The 20,088-nt window shown below is 41.1% G+C and overlaps 1 protein-coding gene across 3 annotated transcripts in view; it reads left to right on the top strand.

Moving 5' to 3' along the window:
• The window catches only part of kirrel1 (kirre like nephrin family adhesion molecule 1), a 46,086-nt gene that overhangs the window by 5,022 nt on the left and 20,976 nt on the right, over positions 1–20,088 (top strand). For 2 of the 3 annotated variants that reach the window (XM_023346283.1, XM_014469133.2), the window contains exon 2: positions 15,782–15,934. In XM_023346283.1, the coding sequence (XP_023202051.1) occupies positions 15,782–15,934 (153 nt within the window). The remainder of the gene's footprint in view (positions 1–15,781; positions 15,935–20,088) is intronic. The other variant, XM_023346282.1, reaches the window with a different exon arrangement.

The following is a 20,088-nucleotide window of genomic DNA, read 5'->3' as shown; positions in this document are numbered from 1 at the left end:
TCCTCCGTATCGTCCTCGCTGTGGTTAATCACCTTTAATCGCTCTTAAACTTTCTTCAGCTCTTTCCCAACATGATCCCTGTTTTCTGCTTACCAAAGTACATTCTTTCCCCCCCCCCGTCCCCTCCTGGACTTTTTTACCCCCCTCCCCTTCCCACCACCATCAAAACTATTACTGCTTCTCTTTCCATCTCCCCCTTCCTCTCTCTCACTGACTCTAATAAGTTCCAGATGTGCATTCCTCTGGTCGGCGGAGAGAGAAAGAAGAGGGTGTGTGGGTGGGGGGAGTAGGTTGGGGGAGGGGACAGGAGGAGAAGCACATGAATTAAAACTGGGAGCACATGATGAGCAAGAGGAGCCCATGTACTGCCAAACACACTCTAAATGAAAGTGCTGGCTAACACGCAGCGTGTGTGTTTCTTCGTTTGGGCGGGTGTTCGCCCCGTAATTTGGAAACTTTCTGAGATGTACTCTTCCTCCTTCCCCTCCTCCTCCTCCTCGCCCCCTCCTTCTCCAGGAATGTTGCCGACGCTGATGTCACTCTCGCAGTTAGTGCTCCTCAGCAGGGACAGGGGCCTCTGAGGCAGATCAGACTCACTCCATCCGTCTTCCCCACCCCTCTTCTTTAACTGTAGCAACATCAGGGTCAACGTCCGACCGGAGCACCGCCGCGCTCTCTGTCTTCCACCTCGTGCCCGCGGGCGGAAAGCCGCTGCCAACTAATGACCGAGCCATCCCATAGCAGCAAAAAGTCGTCAATGTCTTTGAAGTCCGGTCATTAAAACAATGCGGCGCAGATGCGTGGCCTCGCTCAAGGTTCGCAGCTGTCAACTTAATGCCGTAACCTCGAGGCAGAGCTTACTTCAATGCCGTGTGCTCACGGTCGGAGATGCAGATCAGACTTGGTCTAATTTCCATTTTTGCAAGTCATCTCGAGTTGATGGAAAAAGTGCCGCAAGACCACAAAACTTTGGGGATCCAGTTTTATTGAAGACTTCAGAACCTGACTGTGGGCCGACTGGCTCCTATTCAGCAGCACTAATTGACTCTGCATCGGCCTTTGTGGGATTTTCACAGTGAGATAACCAGTAGTAAAAAGACCACAATATCACGATATTTACACAAATACTCTTAACATGATCAACTACCCTTTATTTTTAACTAAAGCAGCCAAAAAATACCATATTTTGATTATTTCAGTTAGTTATTTACAGAGACAGTCACCAGTCACCTACAAATATTTGTGGGAGACCAAATCTAAAAATGCTTATAACTGCCTGTTTTAACAGTTCAAATTAGGAGTCTCTTGATAAATCAGTCCTGATTTCCTTCATTTTGGGAGATCGTTGCAATACCTGCATGTAAAATCGATCTTAACAAAAAATAAAAATAATAATAATCTGAATCAGCAGATCAAATTTTTTTAAAGATTGGTGATCAGCCAGAAAACTGCAATTGGTCCACCCCGTAGTACAAATGCCAACTACCACTCAATTACTCTGTGACTTTCCTGGAGGACCCAAATGAAAGAAATATCAAATTCAGGTTCGGTTTTTTTCAACTTGTTCATTGGATTTCAAATTACACTAATTTGGAATCAGTTTTTAAAATCATTTATTCAATTTAATCAATTTCACATTCAAACCGCAATTGAAGCTTATTCTATTTCAGTTTCTGATTACCCTCTGGAGCCCAGACTGTTAATAATCAGGAGTCCACTGTACTTACTGTTCCTTTGATTTTCATACAAACAAAGATGTACACATCGTCATAGCTTCCCAACTGTATTTTAAAAACAGCCTTACCTTAGAAGTGATGAATGGCTTTAGTTTCCACATCACCACTGTCTGTGTTTTGTGCTACTACTGCGGGTGTACCCAGGGGTGAGGTGTATGCGAACATGTCATCACATTTGTCTTCCTCGGCAAAATCAACCACTCTGTCACTCTGCAGACCTGCCCACCAGGTCATGTCTTCACATTTGCAGTAAACAATAGTCACTCCACGGTGACTATATTTACCATACTATGCTTCTTACTGTATTTAACAACATTTCAGACAAAAAAATCAGCATTGGCAAAAATCGGAATTGGCAGGTTAGACTTGTTAAAAATTGGTAATATGTGATCAGTCAGAAAGCTGCAATTGCTGTAGCCTTAAGAAGAACATGAAAGACTTGACTCAGACTCTTACACTCCAAAAAACTGTTGGATAAGAAAACAAATGGTTATTTTGCTAACCTCTTACGGTATTCTGGGTGAAATATGAACTGATCCAGCCCATATTCAATGGGCACAAAAGGATTGGATTATGAGTTTGACCCAACACCTCAGGTGGGTCAGGTACTTTAAACCCGGGGCTAGAAAAGTGGACTAGAAATGCACCACATATTATTTTTTGATTTTATTTTTAGGTCTGGTAAGGGCTCATTCATATTTTTCTTATTTACTCGTTCAAATAATTAAAAGGAACAAACTTTGCTCATAAAATAAAAGGAAGATGTTTGGCAAGATCCATGATAGAGACAGTGTTCAAGAGTTGAGGAGAGGAGAAAAGAAGTTCATCTGTATTTATCCATCAGAGGATAAATTCCTAACATCTCTCAGATGTTTTGAAAACCCAGAACAAGATACACAAAAGCTTTGTTTTTTTTTCAAACTGAAGATAGTGTGAGTTTTTATTTTTGAGGTAATGCTGCGCATATACAAGACACCAAATGGATTTTATAGTATTTACCCTGCCAGTCACCAGGGGAAAATCGGAACATTTCCATTACTGAATGGCGCATCCCTAATATTGACTTTTTTTTTGGCCTCTAGGGCCAAAACTTACAACCAGGCATTATTTCTGTATTACAACGTGTTGTCTTCAGGTGATCTGAAGAAGTATTCATGTAGTACCATCTTCCAGTCAGTACCAGACTTATAGGCCACAGAGCTCATCCCAGATTCCTCCAGATGTCTATCATTTTTCAGAACGTATGATCTCGCAACAACCGGAGAGCTGGTGACATTTCCAAGAGGCTTCGCGTGGACGTTCCACTGCTTCAGGAGGTCAAGGCCCCCAAGCTTTTATGGGATGGGTTTTCTGTGACGGATGACATTGTGAGAAGCTACAGCACATACCAATAAAATTAGATTGCACTGGATTGAATTAAAGCAGACCTTGGACGGAGGTGATTTATGGAGGGGGACGCTGCTTGTAAAACAGCCCCGCTTCGTTCCGTCGCTGCTCCGCATCGCGGGCCTTGTTGTGGATGGAGGGGGGATGTGAAAGCTGAATCAACTCATGATGTGGTCGCTCACATGCTCTCTGGAGGTGTTTGTGGTGGCGGTGGAAAGGGGGTGGGAGGGCAGGGAGAAGGTTGGACTTTTGGAATGGGGTTGCCTGCCACAATCAATGGGGAGCGGCTGCTGGGAATTATAGATTCATTATGATATCGATTGTTCCAGTTGAATTCGGTGGCGACTCGTGCTGTGAGCTACACGGTGCCCTGCTGCAGAGAGGCAGCAGGATAGGTATTGTATCCTCTTGTTCAGGCTTATCCAGAGGACGGCTATTGTTAGATTGGTCACCCTTAGTTACAGGAGCGTATTCTTTGTCAATCGCTCTGAGGATTGTAGATTACCGCCGACCGATTGGCAGACTGCCTTTCCGCAGATCCACCATATTCATGCAGCTGTAAAGTGTCAGATGCCTCGTTTGTGAATTATCATATTACCCACTGCTGATCTCGGGGGTTGCCATAGCCACCATGTCTATCATTATGTCAGCGGTCCTCACCGGGCCATGTAGCCATGGTAACAATGTCTATAACAGAGGTTCCACACAAATAAAGCTCTTCAGATGTGAAATGCTCACATGAGAGGCGCCACAGAGAACGGAGCGGGGGCACACTCATGCATTCATAGAAAACTCCACAGCAGCACATGCATTCTGGAGCGCAGGGCATTGAAATGGTCACAATTATTTCTGTTGCACCCCGTCCTAAATAAGCCCAATACCTCGGAGGTGGGAAAGTAACAAAGGAAGGAGGCAGAGATGGAGGAAGATGTGCAATAAGGAGTAGGAATGCAGCGTAAGATGCTAGTCAAGCAAATAGTGGGGAATGGGGAACGAGGGGCCACAAAGGAGAAGAAGAATAAGAGGTTCCTAACTGAAGGTTGGGGGGAGGGTTGTAAGGTAAGATGACAGAGGAAGGGAGTGAGCAGCCAAACAAAGGAAGGAGTCTTTGAGTCTCCTCTCTGCCCCAGTGTCACCCCCTGCTTGGCCCCCCAACCTCCGGGAGACACCTTTGTGTTGGGCTGATGCTCAGCGGGCCACCTCCCTTTGCTCACTGCCTGTCCCTATGGTGGCGTTACCATGGTGACGAGTTGTTATGACCATCCTGTCAGGCCGCCATGTTGTTGAGGGGAGACAGGCACAGGTGGTAGTTCCCACAGCTGGATAGGAAGATGAGCAGACACTCCCGTTGTGTCTATATCTATATCTCTGGGTAATAAATCATCTGGTCAGCTGCTGGGACATTAACCGACAATGATGTTGACAGTAAAGTAAATGCTCAGATTTTATATGATTATAAACCAAAGTTAGCTCTCCCAGAACCCCACAGAACCTTTGCCAAAGTATTGGAGGTGTAACAGTTTATGGTGGGACTCAATAAAAAAAATGTTCACCTAGTTTGTAATTAGTCACATTTTAATCAGCATTTTAAACAACATTTTCAACTTAAAACCCCTTATTTTGCAGCTAAATGATCAAATAAATATATAGATATAGACACAAGTTCAACAACAAAGATGTTTAATCTGTTATTTAGGTTATTCAGTCATCAGATTGGAGTAAAGTCCTGAAATAATTGCCAGCTTATTTAGTAATCAATTAATTAACTGGATCATACAGATTTAAAAACAGACATTTACTGAAAGAACAGTGAGAGCAATACAAAACTGCTAAAAAAACAGGAAAAAAAACTCATTTTGCATTAAGATGAAAAAATGTAACTTTGTAAATATGTTCTACCTGGAAAATATTTACAATTCTGGGTAGAACAGTTTTTGTTTCACCTGGTTCAAAATACTGTAAAAAAACAAAAACAAAAAAAGCCTCCTGTTAAACACTGACTTTTATCCAGTTATTAATTGGTTAGTTTCAAAAATAGTCAATAGATCAGCTCTACATGGCTGAGCTTTTCATGTTGAGTCATTTTTAGCTAGAGATTCATCCTTTACTACAAATGATCAGTTTTATTTTATTTTAGGCAATAAAATATTTATGTTCTTATGTGAAATGGGAATTGAATTATTGGTTTATTTTCACCTTTTTATGTATTTCTGTTATTATAAAACATGGCCTAAGTGGTTAGATGAAAAATCTGCAGAAATAGCCCATTTTCTATCCAATTAATCATCCAAATATTCAATAGAATATTCAATTACTAAAATATGTATTATTTGGAGCCCTATTAATCAGTTTTAATTTCCACCCTGTTGGTAAATATTGTTATTGGCTCAAACTTTCTTATTGGTGCATCCCAGCAGTAACGTGACAATGTGAAAGAGTGCAGAAAAAAATCTATTCAACTCCTAGACCTGGGAGTTCTGCATTAATTTAAAATTCTCAAAAATGGATTTTAAAACACGTTTTTTAGTTGTACATATTTGTCGCTCCAATTTGTGAGTTTATTGCTTATTCACATCACGAGTCCACTTGGCCTCCGTACGGATTTTGAATGATTCTTTGATTTGATTTGATTTTTTCACTTACAAAGGAGCCAGGCAGCTAAGCTAACCTAATGCTGGTAATTTAAGTTACAGAATGTTATGCACAAACCTACTTTTGTTTTAATATAAACTGATCGATTTTGATACAGTATGAAACCTTATAAAAATGTTTTAAAGAAATTTTCTGTTTGTCTTTAAACAATTTAAACACAATATCTAGACCGTTTGAATAGAAAAATTGTTTCTGAATCGAAAATTGTTTTGGAATCAAATCGAATCGCTAGACACTGAGAGATTAGCATCTGTAGATGTGAATACTTTTTGCCAGCACTCTAAATGACTGGTTTCACTTACTTGAAATGTTTTTGTTTGCTGTTTTGTTTTTTGCTTTTTCCAAACCCAAACTTTAGAAATCCCCATCTTCCTCTCCCTAAAGCATTGTCTCTGCGCTCCGGTCGACGCGGCGACAGCTGCAGCACCCGCATGTCACACCCAGCCAGACCTGGGCAGCGGAGAGACGGCGCCACGTGATTCCTGTGGCTGCAACTTTGTCCTGAAACAATGATGTCATCGTCCATCACACACCTTCCCCGCCTCTTTGTGTCCCCTCATCGCCGCCTCAGCCAGTCTCTCCGCCACGGCCATAGGCTGCGCATTTATTCGAAGCAGATTGAGTATTAGTGTGAAAAAGAGCAGGGAGGGAGGAACTCTGGCTCGGAGTCTTAATTGAATAGGTGGAGGGACGATGAGGTCATTGATTTTCTCTTTTTTTTTTCTTTTTTTTTCTGTCCGAAAAATGGATGTACCGAACATGGGGGAGGGTTTCATCAGACACTCAGATGCACGTCGCGGGTGTGCTCACAGACACGCTTGGACAGAAAACTTTTTTTTCTTTTTTTCGGGCAGTTACTTTACACGTCAGCTGTTGCTATGGTGACGTAAGTCGGCGATCCAGCCGGGCCCGGGGATTGGCTGGAGAGGAGCGAGGGGAGGGGAAGGCGGGTACAGGACGATACGGGGAGCGGGACCAGACACAAAGATAATTAGATGGACGCAGAACGAGTCACACAACAGCATTTTATTATTTAGGATGTGATTCAATGACAGAAAGCTGAAGTGTGAACTGTGGCATCACAGTGTCCCATATTGCAGGATGAGGTGAAAAAGGTGATAATAAGGCAGAGAGAGACTCGCGGCTGAAAATAGCTTCAAACATCTGCACGCACATACAGCAGCCTGGAAAAGTGTTTGCCCCCCTACAGATGTCCTCTGATTCTGGTTTTGTACAGGAGTAAATACAAAACGCTGACCTTTGCGAAAGACCTTTGCTCAGATAGAAATGGTTTTTAAGATTTTGTTTTATTTCAATAAAATTTTTTACCTGACTTGAATTAAAGGTAAACTGACGAATGGATTAGTATTGTCCTTGTGGATTTTCAACTAATTTTGTGATGCATAAAATTAGGGTACACTGATTGCAGTTTTCTGGCCAGTCACCAATCTTTGATAAGCCAATTTCTGTTTTGGTCGATGCCAACTTTTTTTGTCTGAGAAGTTGCCAACAATTATTGTTAACGTGCGCATGTGTAGATGTCACCTGCTGTGCGGGTCTGTCTGTCAGTCCAGTGCCAGATCAACAGGGCCTTTGTGTAGGTAGGTCAGATCGGTGGATAAGATCGATTTCACACTTATCAGCCGATCTACAATCCGCCAATACTAAGGAAATTGGAGCTGATTTACCATTTAAATGGATTTTTGTGTTTTTTAAAGAGACGGTATTTCGTGTTTTCCAGGAACATAGTGCAATGTCATAGCATAATCAAGTAAGTTGTTGCCTTCAGTTGATATAAAAATGCTACTAAAAGGCGACTTAGAAAAAAATTTGACTTCCTAATATAATGGCTTGATATTGGGCCTCTGCTCTTTCTTAAACTCCGCCTTCAGGAAGTCCTCACAATATGGCTCCTCTATTAACCCTCTAACAACGTTTTTATCAGTGTTGGACTGAGAAGTAGCTCCTATTAATTAGCTCAGCAGACGCACAGGTGTTTGCTAATTGCTGCTGGCTAGTCTGAAGGAGCAAAGTGGAGAATTGTGGGGAAGGGCTGCACTGTGAGGCGGGAGCTTGGAAATTGCAGTTCAGAGGAGACCTGTGCCTTGAAGGTGGAGCTAGGCCCAAACAGGCGCTTTGAACAGCTGAATGGTTGCCATGGAGATTAAAGGATTTCTAAAACATGCATGAAAGCGTCATGCGAACACTCCAGGTTGGTTTTTGATGAGGGAATAACATAATATAAAGATCAAAAAGTCAATTTTACATAATACTGCTCCTTTAATTGGTTGTGGCCGTTGAACTCTCCAGGCCATTGTTGCCTGTCTCTATCTTAGTACTGAGTCATGAACACTAACCTAATGATGCAAGTGAGGCCTGCAGTGGTTTAGATATTACTCTGAGTACTTCTGTGAATCTCCAAGATGAAGACTATTCCATGTTTTCTCCCTTTGTGAATGACGGCTCTCATTGAGGTTTACAAACCTTTCTTTGTAATTGTTTCCAGATTGGTAGACGTTGGTGACTTAGTTGGATTTGTTTAGATCGGGGCAGGATGTGTGGATGTCTTTAAGAGTACTTCATGATTTAAACGAGTTCCTGAGTTATAAAAGAAGTAATCATTAGAAAACCACATTTCGCATTTACCCGCAATTTATCTAAACAAATTAAAGCTTCATTACTTTGCCATTAACACATCATCACACAGTGTGCGAGTTGCTGGAGGCCTGAACTGCTGTGTCTGTTCACACTGTGGCGGCAGAGCTTTTAGTGAGTCACTCGCCATTGGCATTTGCGTCCGCTTCCACAATCGGAGGTTTGTCTCTCAGGGTCCTCACTCCCAGATTAATCCTAATCCCTTTCAAAACTTTTGACTTGGGTTGTACTTAATCCTCGACGAAACTGAGACTCATTCCCTGCAGAGCCGGGCGTGCTCTCCGCTGTCTTGGTGTTTCACTCAGGAAACCGCCTGCTCGTGTTGATTGCATGCTTCGGGATCGGCGCGGTCGTGTTTGTGTGCGTGTTGACAGGAAGTGGTTAGCCGGCGTGGTGAACGTTAAGCCGTCCCTACTGCCAGTTTGGTGTTTGTACGTCTGTGTACATGTGCATGTGGTCGTGGTCTCGGCCCTTTGTGGCCATCTTTGTGTGGACAGGGTGATCAGAGTCCCCCGGTGGCATCACGGGGACGAGCGACTCAAGGAAATCAGGGCACTCTAAATTTGTCGCTGCAGCATAACCCACTTAATGAAAGAATACAAGCTCCCTTGCATGCAATCTCCCTCCAACTGCTCAGTGTGTGTGTGTCTGCGTATTTTTCCTTCTTTAAACACACAGGCACATGCACCCATGTTGACGAGTGTTAACTGGGTAATATGGAAATCAGAAGGCGAAGAGCAGATGCACAAATGAGTCAATGTTTTCAATCATCAAGCCTTTGCATGGGTGTTTTCCTTTGCAGATTGTGTAGCCTCTGCTCAGAAGCGCTCGGTCTGGATTATGTTGTTACGGTTTATGGAAGCAGTTGAGGGAATACCTCCAGCTAGCACATCCGAGACAGTGGAGGAAAGGATTTGCTTGCCCTTAGGCTGCTGTAGAGGTTGCAAGGTAGTTTAAACCCAGCTAAAACCCCTGTACACTAGACATCTGAGAAAAGACTTTTTAAGCTTTTTATGTAGGTAAATAGCTACTCTAGGCAGATTTATCATGAAATAAAGGGGCAGTCCAAGGAGAATGCATACAAAATATGTAAGCATTAAAATAAGGGACATTCTATGCTTTTAAAATGTATAAGAAAATTAAATTAATTTGGGGTGGGACATTTAACCTATTATTTGTAAAACATGAGGACACTGTCATTTATGGAAGTTTTTTATAAGGACATCATGGCTTAGTCTGCAAGAAAGATACACAAAGCCAACATACTTCTTAGTAAGACTTAGGAGATCTGTGCCTTACTTGGCAATTACATTGTTGTAATATTAGATCAACATTGCCATTATAAACAGCAGTCTGCTGTAGGCAATATCTTTTATGTCCTAGAAAGCAAATTTTACTTATAAAATAGAAACTCTATATGACTGGTGTACAACAACAGAGTAAGCCAAGGTTACTGGGACCAAAACTGTGTATCTAAAATCATCAAAAGCCCACAAAAAGCAGAAGCTGAGGTTCACAATTACAGTGTCAGTTCATACCAACGTCAAACGAAGCAAATATGTTACCTGAGCAGATGATGAGTGCGATGCTATCGCTGCCGCTTGATGAAGCAGAATGACGTTTCCAGCATTCTGAAAACTTCTAACGTGATCAACCGACCACTTGTTTGCTCGACATGGTTTTGAGATTAATGCTACGACAAAAAATCTTAGTATTTAAATGTTGACTAAACGGTGCAGAAGACAACTGTTTTATTTTTTAGAACTGTTCATAAGAACTGAGAAGCTGGCAGCCAGCAGTCCCCTTCTCTGTGCTTCTTCTCTGTGAGGTATTGTTAGCTTTAGCATGCCCAAATATCTGAAATTCATTCATTTTGTCATTTAGAAATGTTTAATTACTTTAATTTGTACTCAGTTATTTATTTGACATTAAGGCCAATTTCTGATTTTACAGTGTCATGAAGCAGGTAGTGTAGTTAGCAGCTAACATTTAAGCTACCATTTAGTCAAATGTACTGTTCGTATTCTGTGAACCATGTGAACTTCTTGAACACATAGTAAAACGTAGCAATTGCATACATTTCTCATGATGAATTCCTTCATTTGCTACAAACCGAATGGGTACCATCACAGTTGATGAGCCAGTTGGTCGCCTCACCCTGATTCTTATGAACCAGCTAGCTCTAGCTGCTGTGCGTCCTTGCGACTGTTTCTGCCAACTCTCAACTTTGTTGTTTTTTGCAGTCTGATATGAATTGAAATTAGATCGCTCGTTGTTGTTCTTTTAACTCATTTATGATTTCATCAATTATTTCTAACTCTAATTCTGATTAATGACTGAGATGTTTCGTTTGTATTACTTTCTTCACAGCCATAGATGTACAGTACATACAGTGCATGTCCTTAGTATTCTATAGTTTTAGTGTGTGTAATTGTCTGACTCGGAATAAAGTAATAAAAGTCCTCCAAATTATGGAACACTTTTAACTAACTGGGTTTTTTTTAATTGTTTTACTTTGGAAAAAATACGGGTATAATCACTGTACAGAGTAAGTGTTAACCAGGATCTTTTGTAATACCTTGAATCTGTCGCTAAAGGCAAAAACTAAGGTTTCTAAGTTTCTCCAAAAATATGCTGTAAAATCTTGCGAACTTATTATTGCGTATCATCTCATTGTGTGAGCTGGATAGTCAGTACACTTCTGCTGGAAAAAGGTTTAATAAAGAAATCTGATTTTCTGAATCTTGCTAATTATTTTTCTCAAAATCAACTTTTCCTAAAGATCCCTTGGAAAGGGGAAAGTTCTATCAGCAGGAAATGTACATTGGTTTCTGTTGTACTTTTGAAACCAACGGTTTTGCAATTGCCTTTCATGCGTGACTTCATGAGTCCCTGCATAATGGATAGCACTGCGCTTTGTCAGCATATTTCAATATTTCTTGGAAAGACTTTTTCCCCTGGGGGGCCTCGTCTGTATTTTGGAGTCTAAGTAGACACTGCCCACCTTTATGTTGAAATTTGAAGAAAAAACTTCCAACAAGTGAAAAAAATCCTTAAAAAATGTTTTGTCTCATCTTAGACCAGCAGCACTGAAGCATGTAGGTTCACCCAAAGATAAAAACAATTATTAAAAATATATAAAAACAAAATTAAGAATAATGTTCTGTACAACAAATACAAGATTACCTTATGTACTCTATTTTTAACCCCTGATACTGCAACAGTACATCCAGCGGTTGCTTAAAGCTTGATAAACCGTCCAGAATAACTTTGCGCTGAGTAACTCTATGCCAAAAGTTAGTAACTTGTAACCCCCTTGGATATATAATAAGATATACTGTATAACTCTACATCTTCAGTTATATAGAATGGTCTTGTGTAATTTAGTTATAGCAAACATCTGATAGTTTGAATATTTGACAAAAATGATTTCCTACTCCTAATTATCTTTAGTCATAGCTTTTTCCAGAGATGCTATTAAAACCTTTGCGAAATTAAGTAAGCTTTTTTAATCTTCATTTTCATCAACCTTTGCTAATGCAAAACATCAAAATAAGTAAAAAAAAATGCTGATGAAAACAGTTAATAATTTAAACTAATTATTTGCACAAAGTATACTACCCTTTATCAGGGGCGCCGTATGGGGGGGTTAGGACAATTCTAAGGGCCCGTGACCGACAGGAGGCCCTCCACAATTTATATATTTATTTTTTGTTAATAGAAATTTAAAAAAATGTAGGCCCTGTCAATTTCAAAATTAATCATATTGTGTTTTCTAAGATTGCTTTTAGCAGTAAAAATTTGATGTTACCACTCCCAGACCAAAAAACACACATCCATATTTGCCCTGAACCCCCCATCCACTGGATCTGCATGAAATGGTTCGTTCCTGATCGGCGGACTTGACGGTCATGGTGTTCAGCAGCAGTCAGTGGAAGACAAGAACGACTGTGTTGCTTATTTTGCTGCTAAGAAAAATTATAAAGTCAGGTTTTCAAAAAAAAAGTTAAAATAGAGAGAGGGAGAGAGAAAAATTTGTAACCCAGTTTTTCTCTGAGAGGTTGTTAGACTGTGTGAGATTATCAACCATTTAGCATAGTTAGCTTAGCTACAGACTAAATGCTTTTTCACTAGCATTTAATGAATTAAGGAAAGAAATCACCAACATATTCATATATTTAACTTGTCCCTGTGCCTTTTATTACACTTATCAACAGATGAGTCAGTCAGCAGCAGCTCTAACTCACGTCCCTCCTGACCCGTCCTCTCCTAAGTGAAATTAAAGCTGCAGTATGTAACTTTTATGAAAAAAAAAACAAAAATTCACATATTTGTTAAAACTGTCATTATGTTGTGACAGTATAGCATGAGAGATAATTTGTGAAAGATTTATTTCCTCAGCTTTCTCCCAGTGCTATCTAGAAACAACCAATCAGAGACAGGAGAGTTTTAGTGCTGTCAATCACAATTTCATGTGGCTGCTCATCCCTATGTTGTTGCTAGCGCAGCCTGTTGTGAATGCTCAGTCTAGTTAGCATAGCTACCAATGACAGCAGATCAACAATTTTCCTGTAATTATTAGTTGTTTCTCCACCATTAGCACATTTAGCAGTGAGTGAATGAGGTTGATTGACAGCGCTAAGAACTTCCTCCTGGTTCAGATTGGTTGTTTTAGTCGGGACTTTGCATTACTTTAGCCAGCAATAGTAGTTCAGGGAGCAGGTGGAGTACATTGATTGTTTTCACAGATTATCTGTCCCATAATAAACTGTCACAACATGGTGACAGTTTTAACAAATATAAAGAAAACATATTTTTTATTAAAGTTATATACTGCAGCTTGAATAAAATGCAACTACACAGCATTTCTTGAAAAGTCAGGATTGCTTTATGTGTATTTTGCATGTTGCTTTTGACTGTTGCTCATGGGGAGAGACATTTCAGTAATAAAACTAATAGAAAAAAATTTCAGCAACCTACTTGATTACTGTATGCGGACTATTGGATGTAAAATTGTGCTAGTATCAGTATTGAACCAAAGAAAGCAAGTTGCAAGCTTTTAAAATTGTGACGCTTTTAATGGTCAGAAAAACTCAAAAAATTGTAGCAGCAGCTGCACGGGGGGTGGAGGGATTCTAATTTTTTGTCAGGGGGCTCCAGACTCCTGGCAGCACCACTGCCCCTTATGGCTCAATATGAATTTTTGCTACTTACTTGTACGCTGGAGAAATGTTTTACAATTCCTCAACTCTGGTTTGCTACACAACTATCAATCCATACAGTCAAAGAAAAACTACTCTAAAAATAAAACCTACCCAGAGACAAGATGGGAAAAGTAGGAATCTCAACAATGGAATTATTAAGCATCGTCATAAAAAAATTTATATATACCGTATATATATCAATAAAAATGACAAATACTGCACCAAAGTGTCGATTTTGGGGACTTTAAACTGATAAAATGTTTGCAGTTGAAGTTTCTTTTTAAATCTCAGTCTGATAGTCATATGCTTTTGTTTTTGAATTCATTAGTTAATCCAGTTAAATTGGGCATTCCTCAGGGAACAAACACAGGCTTGTTTTTTGTTTTTTTGTATATTTTTTTTTTAGAGGGGTTGGGGGCGAGTACTGAGTTATTCTAGGTATGCACGCTGCCAGGCTCCATCTGCATCTGATTCCTTTTTCACCGCATATCCTCGCACATCCCCTTTATCTTCAGAATATTAATGCGCTGCTCTGTCAGAAGCCATTGTAAGGATTGCTCCTGAAATCTTTTTGCATGACTGCTTTCTTTTGTTTCATCAGGCTTAGTCTACCTCTACAAATTGTGTTAAATATGACATGATGTGGAGGGGGGTGGGGGGTTTGAAGGAGTAAAAAAAAAAAGTGAGTAAACGTAAAAGATAGGGACATGGGGAGGTATATACATAGTACACGGGCATATGGCAGTTGTTAAAAAAAGACTGCAATGGGAACCTTCGGCGATGTGCTTTAGGGCTCTGAGGGAGACTTGTGAGGGCATGAGAGACGTAGAGTGAGAGGGAACCAGAAGTGACAAAAAAGTAAAGAGGACAAGTAACAAATGTAAATGGTAAGAAGTGGAGAAAAAAAAAGGGAGAGAAGGGAAAAAGTGAGAAGAGAGATGGGTGAATGAGGGAGGGAGGAGAAAGTGCTAGAGGGGTGATATTTAATGTGATAAATGAGTTGTGACAGTCCGCCTCTAACCCCCTTCCAACCAGCAAGGAGGAGGACCACAGAAATAGAAAGCATTATGGGTAAAAGGGCATATACGCCATTATATATGTATATAGAAAGAAAAACGGTACTGTAGGAATGGCGAGTTTGGAGGGAAATCAGTGCCAGCAGAAGGACATTCATAGGCAGCATTATAGATGGAGAAAGGGAAGGAGGCGAGTGGGGATGCATGCTTATAGCCTGTAGAAGCAGCGAGTGAGGCAAAGCAATTTGGGTAAAGGACACACAACATCATGGAGAGGGAAGAGAAGGAGAAATGCAGAGGAAGGAGGGGAAAGGAGGCAATGCAGCAGTGGGTTAATCATCTACTCTCCGAGTTTCTTAAAAATAACAAGCGGCAGAGGGGGAGAAATGAACGGCAAAGTGGAAGGAAGGAAAATGTACAGAACCCTCTCCCCCCGCCCCCCAAGCCTGAATGTTTTACGCGTGCCCTGCCTTTAAGGGACAGCTAATTACTCCTTGTCATCACACAGCATGGAACGGTAGCGGGGACGTCGGAGGGTGGGCTTTTTCTTGTTTTGTGCTCGTATTAGGTGGTCGTTGGGAGCAATGGCGGCACCAGGCCATCTGCTGTGGTTTGCGGTATATAGACTGGAAGGCAGAGTGTCCAGAAGACAATGACAGCCACTGTAGTTCGTGTTGGTAGAGTGGAAGCCAGGGAGATGACTCATCGAGAGGAATGAAGAGGGGAGAGACGAGAGGGAGGGCCGGCGAGTTTTGACTAGGGGTGGGGGGGCATAAAAGTCGGGAGCGAGAAGTCGGGAGCCACCCCGATGGCGGAAGATCATTGTTTGATCTCCTCTCAGTGAACTTGAAAAGCCTTCAACCCAACTTCATACTACTTCTTCAACTCTTTTCTGATTTTCTTTCCCTTCATACCTTTGTCTTTTGTCTTGGTTTGTTACCATGGTGCTCGGTTTGTGGCTGCAAGCCACAGAATGATCAAATGTGGTAATGATGTCAATTCATTGCTATTGGGGGAATGTAGATTTGAATGAAATAGTCGTCCGATAGCAGACGCATCCAATAATAACACTGGGGTGGTTGTCTGTAAAGTCTCTAACTTTTCTTTCTTTCCACATTTTCCTCCCAACCAGCAGTGAGGACGGCGAGATTCTCTCAGGAGCCGGCAGACCAGTCGGTGGTGCGGGGCCAGACGGTGATCCTGTCCTGTGTTGTCTTCAACTACTCTGGCATTGTTCAGTGGACCAAAGATGGTCTGGCTCTGGGCATCGGAGAGGACCTTCGGGGTGAGACATCACACTCGGTCCTTAGATCTTGCCTTCTTAACACAAAGACAATTTCTGTTTTCAAACTACTCCTGATTTCTTTTAACTGAACTTGCGGAGGCTGCATCAAGTCAGGAACTCTCTTTTAATCTCACATCACACACAAAGAGGACTAAACATTTTTTTTCTGCCAAGATTTTGCTGAAAATGAAGGTTACTAAACTTGCCACCTTGTTGTAAAGTTCATGGCAACACCTAGGGAACATTGGACATTCACCTATCAGTGGGACTTTTAGCTCTATGACAAAGAGCTCTAAAAGTCTTTGGCAGAGAGGAGTTTCAGTGGGTCCCAAGTTTTTCAAAGACTTAAAATGAATACAAAGATCTCCCAGTATCTTGGCAGACATTTTTTAAATGGTCACTTCAGCACAAGATTGGCTAACCATACTTGTTAGAGAAAATATTGTTTTGAATTATACTTGTGACCTACTGGTCTTAATGAAACAGTACCCAAATGCACACTGAAAGTAGGAAATACGTAGATTGAATTGATTTCTAGTAGTGCTTTAGCTACTGCTGGACAACATTAACTGGAGTTTAGGTATTTGCCTCTGTTGGCGAATTCTATGCGGATGTTGTGGGTTTTAGTTCCTGAATTGAATTCTCCAAACTTTTATCAAACTGTGCTGTTTAACAAAAAGATGTAACAACTGGAAGCAAAATTTTACATGCACGATACTAAACTGTAGCTCACCAACAGTTAAGCTACAATTAACTGTGGCTACTGAAGCTAACCCTAGCTACTGTTAGCTTTCAGTAGCTACTGTAGCTGCAGTTAACGTTAGCTACTGCAGGGCTAACTTCAGTAGCTAAAGTTTTCTGTAGCTACCAAAGTTACAGTAAACTGGTTTTAAATTCCTTTAGGGATTTTTAAAAGGATTTTAAAAAGGAGCTACTGAAGCTAACCCTAGCTACTGTAGCTACAGTATGTAACTTAGGATTAGCAAAATAAATTCAAAGTAGGTATGTTAGCTTAAGTTCTCCGAAGAGCTGTAAAACAAACAATTTAATCTGAAAGGGCAATATAATCATTTTGGTAGGACTGTTAGTACAGCAAGAGTTTAAAAATAAACTTTTACCTAAAGTCATTCTATAGCTGTCTTTATAGAAAGTCAGCTATGTATTACTCCTGATGTTTGTATTATTATTTACCTCTATAGGAAAGGCTCTTCCATAGTAAAAAAAACTAATCATGGGATATGGTGGTCCGTGAAGGATACTCCGGACCCATCCTTCAAATCTGGGGAAAATAAGGACGCATTTGAAGGCCACATTTGAAGAAGCCTTTGAATTCGGACAGGTCTTGTCGCAACGCTATGACGTAATCGGCCTATAAATCCGTCCTTCGAAGGATGCGTCCCCTGAATTGGGACACCGCTTATATGTTCAATATGTAGTAAATATTCATACTCTGTCTATATCTATTGCTATTGATCATGTCTATCGCGATATTGTCTAGTCCTAATTGAGGGATTTATCACCCTCTGACATTCATTCACACCTCTCCTTAGTAGCTAAAAACTTAATTACTAACAGCCACAGTGGCATCAGGGAACAGACTTTAGTTCTTTACACTATAAATATTCACAAAATCTAAACTTTAGTTGAGTTGACACAATTTCTTTTGGACATTAACAGGATAAGTAGCAGATCATCACGTACTAAATGGTAAATATGGTATGTATGTTCCAGTTATATACGTCACACTTGTCTATTAGCCACAATTTTGTGGATTTTTGTGACTTTTTTGAGGGATTTTTGTGGCACTTTTTCCACTGGAACAGACGGGACCACTGGAACAGGACCACACAGGTCCTCTGCAACAGACGGGCCGAAAACCTCCAACAGGAATCCACAGAGGAACCCCACCAGGAGCTTTGGAGCAAGCAAACCCTGAACACCGCGGCATCAGTTCCCGACCCTCGCGGGAACTGTGTGAGGCGTCGGGAGTGGAAACTGGCTCAGGACTGGGCATCAAGCCAGAGTCAGATACAGACAATCCAGCAGACGACATCAGCAAAATGTTGTGTGGATCCGGTGAAGGGAGCGACTGGCCTGGAGCCTGACCCAAGCTGGAAAGGTCCGGGGCTTCAGTAGTCTGCTGATCTGGCGACCCCACGGTTGGGGATGGAGAGACAGGAAGCACCGAAACAGGCCTAGCTTAGGTAGTCAAACATCTTGCCTTCTGGGGCCTGGGAATGACCCACGGGAAGAGATCTTCCCGATCTCCGTAAAAAAAAAAAACACAGGTCATCTTCCTGCAACCGTGGCGGAGACTCGGACCGGAGACTGTGCCTTTCCTTTGGCTCAAAATCTGGTGGGATTCTTCTGTCAGGGAGGGTTTTTTTTTTTTAAAGTGAGGGGTGATGTGGCATCTTGCAGTTTTAATTTCTCTTTCTTTTGACACGAGTTAACAGTACAAGGGTGGCACTGGGTGGAACACAACACAGACATAAACAAGAATCCCACAACAGACAAGGACGTGACTCAAACTTAAATACTACAGGAAACAGGTGAGGGGGAATAACTGATCAGGAGACATAGGTAACAAACATGAGTTAAATTAACAGAGGAGACAGAGCTGAAGAATGACCTAGATCCAAATAGACAACAAGTAAAACCTGACATCTGACAGAAAACTAAATCCATGAAACAGAAAACCCCACAACACCGATATCGTGACACAAACGTCCACAGAAAGAGGCACTTTCTGGTCCTCTAAAACAAGCTTCTTGCTTTTCTCACTGAAAATGACTTTTTTTTGTTTCTCCAGTCTGAACCGTTTGAAAATTAAATATCTAGAAATTAATACTACCTTTCTTGAGGACAATTAACATTGGTCAATCTAATTTACATGATTTTGGAAATTTGAGGGGAACCGGAGCACCCGGAGAAAACCCACAGACTTTTTTTTTTTTGGGTCCAAAATATGAAATGTAATTTCAAATGGTTCTAACTAACACAGGGAGAACATACAAACTCCCACAGAAAGAGGCGCCCAGTTAAGAACGAAGATCTCTTTTCTGTGAAGATGCAGCGCTAACAACTGCATCACCGTGCTGTTCTTTTTTTTTTTAAGTCCAAAATATGAGATGTATGTTGAGGCCTTTGAAATGGTTCAAAGACCATGGTCTGAACCAGGACTGGTCCTCTAAAACAAGCTTCTTGCTTTTCTCTCTGGAAATGACTTTTTTTGTTTCTCCAGTCTGAAACGTTTGCAAATTAAATTTTCTAGAAATTAATACGACCTTTTTTGAGGATAATTTACATGATTTTGGACATTTGGTGGGAACCGGAGCACCCGGAGAAAACCCACAGACTTTTTTTTTTGGGTCCAAAATATGAAATGTAATTTCAAATGGTTCTGACCTGGACACTTTTTGCTAGTTGCTTGTTTTAGAGGTTTTCTTGCTTCTCTTCCTTTTTTGGTGTTTCTTGAGTTTCAAAGTGTGTCGTATTGTTTTCCACAGGAGACTGCCTCCACTGGTTCAGGTTCTTCTAGCATCTCCACAGGAGATGCATCATGTACCTCAATATCCATGGATGCAGGGTCAGAAATGTTCTTTTCAACGGTGGTGTCTTTTTCCCCATTACTTACTTGACGCCTGGCCACTTTCCTTCTTGGAGCTCCTGGTTCGTCTCTGTCTTGGAGCTCCGTTTTCAGATTTTCCAACTCTGTTTTGTAACTGACCTCACAGGCAGAGTACATTTGTTCCAAGGCACTGAGTTGTTTTTGCAGAGCAGAAACATCTCCTTCATATTTAGATTTAAGTTCCTGATATGAATCTTTACTCTGGTCCAGTTCGCTTTGGAGACGTTGTACTGTCTCCGTGGATTGCTGCTGCAGCATAGTGTACTCTTGTTCTGCTCTCTGGCGCAGATTGTTTTTTTCTGACCTTAGTGTGTTGATGAGACAACGGTCATACTTGGTTCTTTCCAAATTAAATTCTTTTTCGCAGTCAGCCTCATACTGATGACGTTCAACTTTCTGTCTCAGTCCAGTAACATCTGTGTCGTACCTCCGGTTTAATTCTTGGAAATCAAACTTAATCTGCTCCAGCTCACTCTTCAGATGTTTTTCACTTTCCTGCAGGTTGGTGATCTTCCTGGACATT

This window comes from Xiphophorus maculatus, chromosome 14, assembly GCF_002775205.1.
Source record: "Xiphophorus maculatus strain JP 163 A chromosome 14, X_maculatus-5.0-male, whole genome shotgun sequence".
Taxonomy (NCBI): Eukaryota; Metazoa; Chordata; class Actinopteri; order Cyprinodontiformes; family Poeciliidae; genus Xiphophorus; species Xiphophorus maculatus.
The sequence above is the reverse complement of the archived record's forward strand: the minus strand, read 5'-3'. Positions and strand labels throughout refer to the sequence as shown.